Here is a 14,268-nt window from a genome sequence, read left to right on the forward strand (position 1 = left end):
TCTAAAAGGGTAAGGGTAATATTAATTATGAAAACTTTTTTCCAATTTTACACTTTTAAAGAGAGTATGACATGATTAGAGGTTTACTACGAAACAATGAAAGTTCTTGGGGTTTAGTGTAATTTACCCTAAAAAATAAGCTATAAAATTTTAACTCACATGACATGATAAACACTAAGTTTTTGTGATTAGAGGGATCGATATAAAATTAATATATTAGCCATGTTTCCTAATTTTTTATGATTTTACTTCTTATTGGTGATGTGGTGCAGGAAGATGTGAACATCATGAAGAAGATGAATTTTGATGCATATCGTTTCTCAATCTCATGGTCACGGATTTTTCCAAGTATATAATACACTTTTCTTAGAAACAAGTTTATTTACTGATTGTTTCCTTTATTTTTTCTATAAATCTATCCGATTAATGAATTTTTTTATTTAATGTTACATACGTATAGATGGCACAGGGAAGATAAATCGGAAAGGTGTGGCATATTACAACCGTTTGATAAATTACATGATAAAACGAGGTGAATTCTTACTCAATGCTAAATAATATTTACATTAATTTATTACAAACTTTAGATTATAGTGGAAATATCTTTTTGCAGGCATTACTCCTTATGCAAATTTACATCATTATGATGTCCCGGAAGCACTTGAGGAGAAGTATATGGGCTGGTTAAGTCAAAGAATCGTGTAAGTTTTCTGTATATAGTCCGAAATTCTTTGTTTGTATTTTTCCCAAATATTTTGGATTTTCCAATCAGTTTACTGTTTATTATATTCCAATATTTACGGTGTGTATTTATGTCTAAGCAGTAAGTCATCAGTTCTGTATAGAGGACTGGGAGAAAGTGAATGAAATCCTTCATTGTAGTAAGAGTTTTATATACAAGAATAAGAGTAGTTCTAGCATTACGAACAATGTGAGATTATAAGTAAGAAGATCAATAATGTTTGTCTACTATATTTAACATTCTCAAGATAGTTAGAGATTAAAGAATACGATGCTGGTTATGCTAACAGAAGAAATAAGTTTATTAAAGAATACAATTGGAATAAAAAAAATTAGTTTGATAAAAGGATCCGAATCCCAATATATTAGAAGAACAAAATTGCTTAATTCATCAAATCATACATCTAAAGGAGCAAAATTTTTGGGATTGATACCTGATCTTATTCTTCCATTTTGGTTTTGCTCATGAATATTTTCTCCATAAAGTTAATCACTCTTGTATGTTGCCTTCTTATTGTTTCCGACAAAGTTTTCTTAGGTCTTCATGTATTCCTCCATGCTCCATTAACTATAAACTTAACACTGACTTTATTAGTGTTCATGACAAAGTTAACGGAATTGAAATGATCACAAATACATAGGAAAATATTAAGAGTGGATTTCCAAATTTGTTGCAGGAAGGATTATGCAGACTATGCGGATTTTTGCTTCAAAACTTTCGGAGACAGAGTTAAACACTGGATGACATTTAATGAGCCAAGAGTGACCGCTGATCTTGGATACAATGATGGAAGCTTTGCCCCTGCAAGATGCTCAAATTGTACTAATGGTGGTAACTCTGCTACAGAGCCCTACATTGCTGCCCACACCATGATCCTCTCTCATGCTGCTGCAGTGAAGAGATACCGTGAAAAATATCAGGTAACAAAATAACGTGTCTTTGTTATTGTTTAAGTTGAAATATATGAGAAACCCTAATCTTATTAATGAAATAACATGGGCTTATATAGGCCCCCTACAAATACATCTTACAAATAACCCCTTAACTATTCTAATATGTCAACACTCCTCCTCAAGATGGGCGAAAGATATCCACTAAGCCCATCTTGTCACATCCTCTAACTATATCTACTGAGCTAACTCCCTTAGTCAGACAATCTGCTGCCTGGTCTTTAGTTGAAACATGACTTAACTCCAGTAATCCACTGTCCAACTTCTCTTTGATGAAGAACTTATCGATCTTGATGTGTTTGGTTCTATCATGCTGCACTGGGTTATTAGTGATACTGATGGCTGACTTGTTATCACACCACAGCTTCATCTTTGCTCCTTAATCCAGTTTCAGCTCCACCAACATACTCTTCAACCAAAACAATTCCGCGACTCCCAAGGCCATAACTCTATACTCTGCTTCAGCTGTTGACCTCGCCACCACTGACTACTTCTTGCTCTTCCACGAGATCAAGTTGCCTCCTATAAAGATACAGTATCCTGAGGTGGACCTCCTGTCATCAGCACAGCTAGCCCAATCTGAGTCGCAATAACCCTCGATGCTCACATGTCCATTCTTTCTGAATATCAGCCCCTTTCCAGGGGCACTCTTCAAATATCTCAGAATCTGGTACACAACGTCCATATGACCCTTCCTCGGATCGTGCATGTAGCGACTCACAATGCTCACTGCAAAAGAGATATCAGAGCGTGTGTGACTCAAATAGATTAACCTTCCCACCAGCCTCTGGTATCTGTCACGATCAACTGGTTCTCCAGCCTCAGCACCTAGCTTGAACTTCTGGTCGATCGGTGTAGTTGCAGGTTTGCACCCTAACATCCCTGTCTCTTTGAGAAGATCCAGTGCATACTTTCTCTGGGATAGGACGATTCCCTCCGCTCCTCGAGCTATCTCTATTCCAAGAAAGTATCGAAGCAAACTAAGATCTTTCACCTCGAATTCCTTACCCAGTCTTACTTTGAGTTTGGCAATCTTCTTCTCATCATCTCCTGTAATAATCATATCATCCACATATATCGCCAGCATGGTAATGTGGCCTCCACTTCGTCGAAAGAACACGGTATGGTCAGCGTTGATCTGCTGGTACCCCATACTAATCATAACCCTCCTGAATCTGTCAAACCAAGCACGAGGAGACTGCTTCAGACCATAGAGAGACTTCTTCAATCTGCAGACATTTCCCACTGTCTGATCTGTACCGAATCCTGGTGGTATCTCCATGTATACCTCCTCCACTAGATCTCCATGAAGAAATGCATTCTTCACATCTAGTTGGTGTAACTTCCATCCACCATTTATTGCCAGAGAGATTAAGGTCCGAACAGTGCTCATCTTCGCCACCGGTGCAAAAGTCTCATCATAATCGATGCCATATGTCTGACTATACCCTTTTGCCACCAGACGAGCCTTGTAGCGCTCAACTTGTCCATCTGGATTCTGCTTCACAGTGAAGACCCACTTGCACCCAACTGCTCTCTTCCCTTCTGGTAATTTTACTAGCTCCCAAGTGCGGTTCTTCTCAAGAGCTCCTAGATCCTCATGCATAGCTGCTTTCCACTTTGGGTCCTTCTTAGCAACCTGCCAATTGTTAGGTACAATAACAGAGTCCAATGATGCAATGAATGCTCTATGTGTAGGGTGGATATTAGAATATGATACAAACTGGGCAAGATCCCAACCATATCTATCAGGAGGATGTCCCGCATTGCTGCGAGTAGTCCTCCGTACTGACATTGGTGTGGGAGGAGTAAGGAGAGGAATGATATCACCATAGGAGGAATCTGATGGTGGTGTAGGTGTCTCAGGATTCGGGACAGGCGTTGATAAGGGACCTGGCACTAGTGGCACTGTAGGTACTGTTTTCACAATTTGCTTCTCCTTCCTACTATAGGCAAGTAGCTCCCCCCTGAGCCGTGAGCCTAACACCTCTTGTCTCCTTATCCTCTTCTTCTTTATTCTCTTGCTCATTCTCAACCAATTCTCCTTCCCAAGGAATCGTTAGAGAAATCGATTTCTCCACATTATTCTCTACATTATTCATCTGCCTCTCATCATTCTCCCCTTCTCGCCTCATACTTCCAGTATTGGGCGAGTCACCAACGGATAAGGGTACCTTCTATGTGTAATATGACTCAAATTCATGAAAGTACACATCCATGCTCACGAACAGCCTTTTCTCCACCGGGCTCCAGCAAACATATTCCTTTTGAGTAGCAGAATATCCCACAAAAATGCACTTCACCGCTCTAGGGGCAAGCTTCCCGACGGATGGTCTGTTATCCTTCACAAAACATACACAGCCAAATACCTTCAGTGGAAGAATCCCACCATTATCTCCTTTCAATGTCTCACACGGAGACTTCCAATTCAGTACTCTCGAGGGCATTCTGTTGATCAGCGCCGCTGCAGTCAACACTGCTTGCCCCCACAATGTTTCTGGGACATTCGTGGAGATCATCATACTTCTAGCAACCTTTAAAAGATGCTTGTTCTTCATTTCCGCTACCACATTCTGAGCTGGTGTGTATGGACATGTAGTCTGGTGTTGTATTCCCTAAGATGACAAGTATTCTCCAAACACTCTGTTGGTGTACTCTGTCCCATTATTAGATCTCAATACCTTCACCACTGCTCCATATTGAGTCTGAACATTCCTATGAAAGTTTTGAAAGCAGCCAAACACTTCACTCTTATTCTTCATCAGGTATAACCAAGTAACGCGAGAGAAGCAATCAATGAAGGTAACAAAATACTTGTATCCATTCATAGAACTTGTAGAACAAGGCCCCCACACATCTGAATCTATCATATCAAATGCATGGGAACTCCTATGATCAGAACTAACATAAGAGCTTCTAGTAAGCTTTCCCAACTTACATGCATCACACACAAGTTTCTCTTTATTTACTTTCTCAAATAAATATGGATACAACCTACTTAAAACACCGAAAGAAGTATGTCCCAAGCGTTGGTGATGAAGCATCAACACACTCTCAGCACTCATCTCAGATCCTACTCCTGCTCTCTCTACCATTGACATCAAAGCTGAATCTAGCCCTTCACGATCTAGATACCACAGTCCATTACGCCATGTGCTAGTCCCAAGTCTAGGTCCTGTCCCCTTCTCCTGGAAAATCACCTTGGGAATATCAAAAGAAACAATACATTTTAGTTGAAGGATGATAGAACTAATGGACAAAAGATTGACTGGAAAGGAAGGAGCATGCAAAATATTAGACAAAGTTACAGAACCAGTACAATCGATTGTACTCTTACCAACCACCGGCTGAAACGTACCATCAACTGTTTGAATACTATCAGGCGATGCTAAGTGAGTATATGATGAGAACTCACTAGCATTACCTGTCACATGGCGAGACGCACCGGAGTCGACTATCCACTCTGATGATATGTCGGGAGACATAGAAGCAAGAGCATGTATGTCATCAGTACCTTTGGTCGGATGAGCATAGGTAGCAGTGTTGCCTCTGGCGAAGAACGAAGTGGATACCTCCTCAGTCCCACTCCTCAAGTCTCCATCCCCTGCTACTTGTTGTTTTCTCCTGAGTATTGTCAGGAGAGCACGATCCTCCTCTGTAAAGACCACCTCAGCTTCTTCTTCCTCTGCTACCGTCAGATTCGCCCGATTCCCTGCTCCTCTTCCACCTCATCGACCCCCACGGCCACGACCACGACCTCCGAACTGTCCATGTTCACCCGAATCTCCTTCCTTGGGTGGCTTGGTGCAAGAATGCCTTAGATGACCCACTGCACCGCAGTTGTAGCACTGTCGAGTCTCTTCCCTAGATCCAGTGTTGTTAGAGGCTGCCAGTGCTGACTTCACCACAGGAAGTTCACCTGTCCCCGCCTGCAGCCAAATGCGAGTCTCCTCCTGGATCATAGCAGAGACAGCCTCCTCAAGCGTGAGAATCTTCGGCTGAGCTAGCAGCAATGCGATTCGCTGAGCGAACTCTGATGTCAATCCTTTGAGAAACACCATAGTCCTCTCCTATAGAAAGGTCTCCTGTTCTTTACATCCCGGGTCCTTGCAGGTCGCCCGAGGTGAGAAGTGATCATAATCTAGCCACAGCCGTTCCAGCTTTGTGGCATACTCATGTACAGTCCTATCTCCCTGGACTGTGGCGTCGATCTCACCCTTAATCTGGAACACCCTCAGGTTATTCCCCACTCCATCATAGGTCCTTCTCAACTTTTCCCAGATGTCCTTCACCTTCTCAATGCCATCCACTGTGGCGGTGATCGACTGGACCAACGAGTTGAGGAGCCAGATGTATACCAACATATGAGTGGCCTTCCACTCATCTCTTCCCTCCGAGTCCTCCTCCGACTCTGTCACCTCTCCTGTCAGATAACCCTCCAGATTCCTCCTCCGACTCTGTCACCTCTCCTGTCAGATAACCCTCCAGATTCCTCCCTGCAAGGGTGTATCTCACCCGTCGCGACCATCTCAGGTAAGTACTCGGTTCATCAAGCTTCAGATCGATGGTCGGAAGCTCCAACTTCTTCGATGGTTTTGTCGCGCTCTCACCAGCCGACAACTTCATTAGCTTCATCAGAGTTGACACCTCCGCGGGGTTCAACTTCTTGATAATCTCCTCCATCGAATAGGCTTCAGACCCACCGCCTGTTCACCTTCTCTTCCGACCCTTGTTGTGTGCCGTGAAAATTTCGGCAGCACCTCTGCTGCACAACAAGAGTAGGATCTCAAACAAATTCTCATTTCTCAGAGGAAACAAGAACAAAAAACAGTTATATATCTCATCGCTGTGAGATATATACTCTTCCTGTCATCAGTTCGAGGACTGAGTCGAGGGAATCCATGTCAAACTCGAGGCTTTGATACCAAGTTGAAATATATGAGAAACCCTAATCTTATTAATGAAATAACATGGGCTTATATAGGCCCCCTACAAATACATCTTACAAATAACCCCTTAACTATTCTAATATGTCAATAGTTTAGGACATCAAGAAAATAGATATTATATATAGACAAATAAGATTTACATGGTTTTGGCATAATGATCTTCCGTGGACAATAACATATTGATTCTTAAAAAAAACAATAGAGGAAAAAAGACAAAAAGAAAAAGAAAAAGAGAAAAGGGTAATTGCCTAATTGTGAATATACCCTTGCAGTTCTATTGTTGTAGATTGAGCCTCTGAGTGATTGTTTGACTCTTTTACCCTTAGAAAGAGGACTATTTTTTGTTGTTGATAAATTAACATTCTAAGAGAAAAAGAGTAAAAAAATTTCATTCATAGAGTCTATATGCAACAATAAAACTGTAGAGGGTCTATCTACAATTGGACAATGATACAGGGAATCTACTCACAATAATTCATGAATGTTGGAGTGTACAAAAGAGATGCCAACTCACAATATTCTATTAAAGAGAAGCTTTGATTCCCAAGATAAATCAAAGAATCATAACCTCTTTGATGAGCAAGATGTCCTTTTTTTTAATTATAACAAAAGTCTTTTAGAAAATTAATTCATGAGAGAAGGGATTTTAATGAGAGTGGACAGTTTTTTATTTCTTATTTTTTATTTTTTGTATCTTTTATCTTTTTGTTCTTTTTTTTAAATGTCAATTTCTTAAAAAAAGGAAACGAAAAAAATATATCAAATTTTTTATTTTCATGTATTTCTATAAAATTTGTAGGAAAAGTTTTTTAAAATCTCAAAAGTCATTTTCTCTCTCTTTTTTTTACTCTTCCTTTGTTTGGTTCAAAATTTGAAAAGAAGGAAAACAACTTTATAGAAAATGGATTGAGGAGTGGAAATGGTTAAGTTTTGCATAAAAATTATTATTTAATTCAATGTGTCAATGTGTCAGATTTCTAGGCAATTTCAACCCATATGAAGAGGAAGTTGATTTCTATAAAACAACACCCTTTTTTTTGGTAAAAGAAGGATTTTTTGCATTAACCAATTTGGAAAGTTAGTACAAAACTCATCCCAGACATTTCCAGGAAAGCCTCCACTATACAAGATTAAAAGAACATAAAAAAGAAAACCCTCCAGCACTATACAAATGAGCAATCTAAGAAAACAAAACCCCAACTATAAGCAGCTATAAGCTTTGAATCCAACTTCGATGATTATCAGGTATAGGGGAATTCAACACAACCGAAAGGACATCAAGCTCCACCTGATACACAACCCATTCAATAGGTTTACAACACCCTTTTCTCTACTTTATAGAAACTTTTTCTATAAAACTGTGGTGAACCAAACACAATTTTAAGTAAACTCTAGAAACCAATTAATTACAAAACTATTGTTGTGCGATGAACCCAACCAGTCGACCGTTTTCTACATTTCTCCACCTCGGCGAAGTGTTCCCAAAACGGAGTCGACGCCAACATGAGCACCAATGCATCGTCTCTCCAAATCTGATTGCATCATTGTGGTTGCCTACGTACCTCCTCTCCCAAGGGATCAAGCCGTCCGTAGTTCATCTAAAAGGTCTTGAAAGGCCTCAACAAGCACAAATTTGCAATAAGTTACAATGATCGAACTTGTTGCTCGGAACCACCTTTGTGAGCATATCCGCTAGATTGTCTTTTGTGTGGACCTTCACAAGCTCCACATCCCCATCTTTAAGAACATCCAGAATAAAATGATAACGAACGTCGATATGATTCTTCCTCACATGGAAAACCTAATTATTGGCCAAATAGATAGCACTCATGCTATCACAATGAATGATGACGGATCGCTGCGAAACGCCAAGATCTTCCAAAAGTCCTCGATGCCAAATTGCCTCCTTAACAGCATCTGTAACCACCATATAATCACCCTCCGTCATAGAAAAATCCATTGTAGACTGCAAGGTGCATCTCCAACACACCGGTACATGGGTCAAAGTGAACACATATCCCGTCGTCGACTGGCGTTTATCTAAATCTCCAGCATAGTCTAAATCAACACAACAAATACACAGCTCCCCACCACTAGTGTCCCGCTCAAACACCAAACCAACGTTGAGAGTACCTTGAATGTACCTCAAAAACCACATCATGGCATCCCAATGACCCGGACCCGGGTCGTGCATGTACCGTGAAACCAGGCTAACTGCCTGTAACAAATCCGGCCTTGTACATACTATGACATACATCAAACTTTCCACTACGCTCGCATAAGGAGTCTTCGATATTAATTCTCTATCTTCAACTCTCTTCGGTGAAAGGTCAGCTGAAAGCTTCAAATGAGCTCTCAAATGTACACTGACTGGCATCGTCTCCATACTAACATTAAATCGCTGTAGCACCTTCTTCAAATAAGCCACATGTGTCAAACATATTCTGCCCTTATCTCTGTCTCTGCCGATCTCCATCCCAAAAATGCGTTTTGCTTCACCCAAATCCTTCATCTCAAACTCGCTCGAAAGCTGTATCTTTAACTCATCTATGACGGATCTGGAAATAGAAGCAACCAACATGTCATCGACATAAAGCAACAAATAAATGTACGCACCTCTATGTAACTTGTGATAGTACACACAAGAATCAAACTGGCTCCTAATGTATGAATGACCGAGCATAAACCCATCAAACCGCTTATACCACTGTCTCGGAGATTGCTTCAACCCGTATAGCGATTTCTTCAATCTACACACCAATTTTTCCTTTCCTATCACTCAAAATTCCAATGGCTGAGTCATATATATTTCTTCATCAAGATCACCATGAAGAAAAGCTATTTTCATATCCAATTGATCCAATTCCAAATCATATTGTGTCACCAAAGCTAGTCAATGCCTTCTTCTTGTGCATAACCCTTCACTACCAACCTAGCTTCGAACCTCACTAGAGTGCCCTGAATGCCCTCCTTCTTGGTACACACCCATTTGCAACTAATTGCCTTCCGCCCCTTTGAAAGCTTGATAAGCTACCACGTGTTGTTCTTCTGAAGAGACTTCATCTCCTCCTGCATAGCTTCCTGCCACAAATCATCCTCTGAACTCTGCTCAGCCACTCTGAATATAGTAGGAACCATTTCATCGATACTCTCTATCGGAAGTGTATATGCAACCACTGTATCTGTATACCTCACTGGCAACCGTATGTCTCTACTAGGTCTTCGAACTGCAATCGAATCTTGAACTTGAGCCGTCGGTCCTTGATCTTGCTCTGTCGTACTTGTATACTCTAAATTATTAATGTGCTCGCCTGGTGTCACCTCAGTCAGCACTCTAATAGATACGATCCTATCTGAACTATGTGGAGCTACATCAATCTCCACCATCTGTGACGTCTCCTCTGTCGGGGGTGCTCTCCACCTGATAAGAGCTAGAAGGCTTCAAGAGCGAAGCCTCGTCAAAAGGGACGTCTCTACTCAGCACAATCTTCTTCTTAACTAGATCCCAAAGCTTATAACCTTTCACACCACGCTTGAATCCCACAAATATGACCTTTCTAGCTCGAGATTCTAATTTATCAGTTCTGACATGATAAAATGCAGAGCACCCAAATACCTTAAGCTGATCATAGTCATGTGATGGCTCTCTCGATCACATCTCTATAGGAGTTTTCCCCTCTATCGCAGATGAATGCAACCTATTAATGTGGTGGCTTGTATATGTAAGTACCTCAGCCTAAAAGATCTTCTCTAAACTACTTTGCGATAATAAACATCGGACCTTCTTTAGTAAAGACCGATTCAACTTTTATGGCACTCCATTCTGTTGTGGTGTATGACTAACTATGAAGTGTATCTCTATGCCCTCGTCTCGACATAGTTGCTGAAAGGGGTCTAAAGTATACTCTCCATCATTGTAGAATCTCAACATCTTGACTTTTCTCCTTGTCTGTAGTTCTAATCTTCTCTTCCACTCTACAAATATCTCTAGGACTTCACTCTTTTTTGCCATGGTGTACCCCCAACAACGTCTAGAATAGTCATTCACAAACGTGGTGAACTAATATTGACCACCAAGTGATGCCGTCTTGGTGGGACCCTAAACATTCGTATGCATGTAGTCCAAGATGCCTCTTGAACTATGAATGGTTGTCCCAAACTTCACTTTAGTCTTTTTTTCTAAGAACACAGTGCTCACTGAATTTAATTTTCCCACTCTTGGCTCCCTTCAATAGCCCCTGCTCGCACAATGCCTGTAGTGACTTTTCTCATGTGTGCTCCAATCTGTAGTGCCAAAGTCTACTCACATCTGGCTCTGAAACTACTAAAGCTACCTAGCCAATCTCGATGCTTCCCTTCAAATAATAAAGATTCCTACTGCGGACCGCCTTTATCACTACCAAAGACCCATTAGTAACTTTTGGTACAACGTTTTCAAAAGTCACATTGAATCCATTTGTCTCCAAAGCTCCAATGGAAATAAGATTTTTCTTCAGTTGAGGAACAAATCTCACTTTATTCAAATCTCGAACAACTCCATCATGCATCCGAATCCTATACATATCCTACGAATGCCACAAGACTGATCATTTTCCATGACCACCATACTCCCATCGAGCTTCTCGAAAGATGCAAACCAATCTCTCCGGGGAGATATGATAAGTAGCACCAAAATCCAGCATCCAATCCGATGCATTAACATGGTTAACCTCTGGAGTAATCAATAGAGAAAAGCATAAATCGTCGGAATCATTACCACTCTTAGCAACATTCACCTCATTGGCCTTCGGCCCCTTCTTCTTGCTATTCTCCTTCTCTTTGAGCTTCATGCAATCTCTCTTTCAATGTCCTTGTTCTTTACAAAAAGCACATTGGTTCTTTATCCTTCCTCCTCAAATCGAAATTCGTTAATGCATTAGTCACTTCACTATAGGTGATGGAAGATCTATCATTCAATAATGTGAGCACAAAAGTATCATACTCCTCATCGGGTAATGAGCCTAACAAAATGATCGCCTTGTAGTAATCCAATATCTTCCCATCGACATTCGCCAAGTCCGACAATAACTTTGTGTAGTTGTTCACATGATCTACAAGTGAGGTACCCCTGAACATCTGGAATCTGAACAACCTTCACAGCAAGTGCAATCGGTTTTCAACACTCTTCGTAAGATACTTATTGTTAAGAATCTTCCACATTTTCATCGCAGACGTCACGCTGATAACATCATACTTCAACTATTGTTCCAAACAAGATCTAATCACCCCACAAGCATTCCGATTCATCTTGTCCCATATCGTCTCATCATACTTTAGTGCCCTCTCATGAGTCATAATAGCCTCTCTCAAATTTTAAGCATTCAATGCAGCTTGTACATCACTTATCCACAGCCCAAAGTTGATCTTCCCGTTATACTTCATAACACTGATCTTCGTATTCTGAAGTATAGCCTGAACTGTACTTGTCGTAGCCTTGCTACTTTCACCACTATCTCCTGCCATTGCTTTCTAACTCCGAATTGTAGAGGAAATTCGAACTAATAGAATTGATATATTATCCAACTTGAACCCTATATAGGATTCCAAAACGAACTCCCAACCACACGAGAAAGGTGAGATCTCCAACGATAACTCCGTAATGCTATCTCCGCCGAAGTCTAGAACTCTAATATCCAAGTTTCCAACACCGAATTTCCTCCATCCAAACCAAACTCTAGGTCTAAAACCCTAGAGCTCTGATACTAATTGTTGCGTGACGACGGAAGCGTGCACAAATCACAAGTCGGTAAGCACCTGACAAGAGAACACCAATGAGCACGGTTCACAAAGAGAACGGTCAAAATCACACACAAATACAGAGATTTACGTGGTTCGGCAAATTTTTTACATCCACGGGGATAGGATGAGGAGATTTCATTATATGGAGGAGAAAAACAACAGGTTACAACTCACGCAAACACTCAAAATAATCCTAACCAATGATCTCTCACTCTCTCACAATAATCTTCCTCTCAAAGTGCTCAAAACAATCAATTATCTCTAAAAAAACACCCCTCTTACAATCCTAGAAAACGTGTTTCTATTTATATCAGCAATCCAATCCAAAACAGGCTGGGAAAGAAAAACTGTAGAACCGGCCCAATTACCACTATCGGTCAACCGATGCATCTCTATCAGTAGACCGGTCGGCCTCCATCAGTTGACTGATAATGATGCATCGGTCGACTGTCCAAAATGTGGTTTCCAGACCCTGTAGTGTGCATATGATTAGTCGACTGGTCAACCCAACCAGTTGATTGACCCGAGATTTTCTATAGACGCTGATTTTTCTTGTTTTTCAACACTTTGAACAATTCGACGCTGTTTTCTACAACTTCCACTATCATGGGTTTTCAATAAAGTTTTCTATACAAATCATGAATCAAATAGCCCCTTAGATTAGGGGAATTAAACTAAAATGGGATGATTAGTAGCGCAGACTAAGAATTAAAGAGTTTTTAGAAATGCGACCAAGGCGATACTGCTAATTAAATTTTTTTGTTTGTAATTTCTGTTGGTAAATGAAGAATTTTCATTAATCATTATGAAATGTTAGTAAAACTCAACCCAGGAATCCCTGGAGTACACTCAACTATACATATAACTACAGAGAAAAAATGTCAAGCTTTAAGATCTGTTCATAACGTCAACCTTATTAAAATTGTTTATTAATAAAGTACATTTCATTTTGATTGATATATTGCTAGTTCTGATCTTATCAGGCTACACAAAAGGGAAGAATAGGGATCATATTGGATTTTCTTTGGTATGAACCTTTATCCAACTCGGCCAATGACAAAGCAGCAGCTCAAAGAGGAATAGACTTCAGTATCGGATGGTAATTGCACCCAAAATAATAATAATAATAATAATAAATAAATAAATAAATAAATAAAAAGCAAGCAATTTTAAGCATAAATGTTTTATTTTACAATTAATCAAGCATAGTCTTTAACGGGTTTATGTCTTTTTTTAGGTTTCTTGACCCGATAATATATGGCGAGTATCCGAAAACAATGCAGGAGATTGTTAAAGAAAGGTTGCCCAAATTCACACCAAATGAGGTTAAGATGGTCAAAGGTTCCATGGATTTTGTGGGAATTAACCAATACACTACTTATTATGCTTATAATGATCCTCATTTACCATTGCAATCCAAACCTACAAACTATTCTCTTGATATGAGAATTGGAACTGCTTGTGAGCTCTCTAACTTATTTATCCATTTATCTTCATTTACTTCGAGTTTGATTGTTTCTACTTTATTTTGTAGTTGATCGCAACGGAGTGCCAATTGGACCCAAGGTAATTACAAATTTACATTGTATTGAAAAAAATATCTTCTAATTTTCGTTCTGGTTCGAGATCTAGTACTATCATGCTTGAATATAAATAATGTACAATGTAATGTATTTTCAGGCAAATTCCAAGTTGCTTTACATTGTGCCATGGGGAATGTACAAAGCTATAACATATATCAAAGAACACTATGGAAACCCTACCATTATTCTCGCTGAAAATGGTAAGACTATGCTTTGTACGATACTTACATATCCTTTTGGGTTGTTTTTTTTTTTTTTTTTTTTTT

The 14,268-nt window shown here is 39.9% G+C and overlaps 1 protein-coding gene across 1 annotated transcript in view; it reads left to right on the forward strand.

Annotated features, from left to right (window-relative positions):
- LOC109844824 (beta-glucosidase 1-like) overlaps positions 277-14,268 on the forward strand; it is a 14,575-nt gene continuing 583 nt past the window's right edge. The window contains exons 1-8 of the mRNA XM_020413974.1: positions 277-348; positions 461-532; positions 614-701; positions 1,419-1,662; positions 13,403-13,518; positions 13,657-13,880; positions 13,954-13,985; positions 14,100-14,202. Coding sequence (XP_020269563.1) covers positions 288-348; positions 461-532; positions 614-701; positions 1,419-1,662; positions 13,403-13,518; positions 13,657-13,880; positions 13,954-13,985; positions 14,100-14,202 — 940 coding nt within the window. The 5' untranslated portion in view covers positions 277-287. The remainder of the gene's footprint in view (positions 349-460; positions 533-613; positions 702-1,418; positions 1,663-13,402; positions 13,519-13,656; positions 13,881-13,953; positions 13,986-14,099; positions 14,203-14,268) is intronic.

The sequence above is a fragment of the Asparagus officinalis genome, chromosome 6, assembly GCF_001876935.1.
Source record: "Asparagus officinalis chromosome 6, Aspof.V1, whole genome shotgun sequence".
Taxonomy (NCBI): Eukaryota; Viridiplantae; Streptophyta; class Magnoliopsida; order Asparagales; family Asparagaceae; genus Asparagus; species Asparagus officinalis.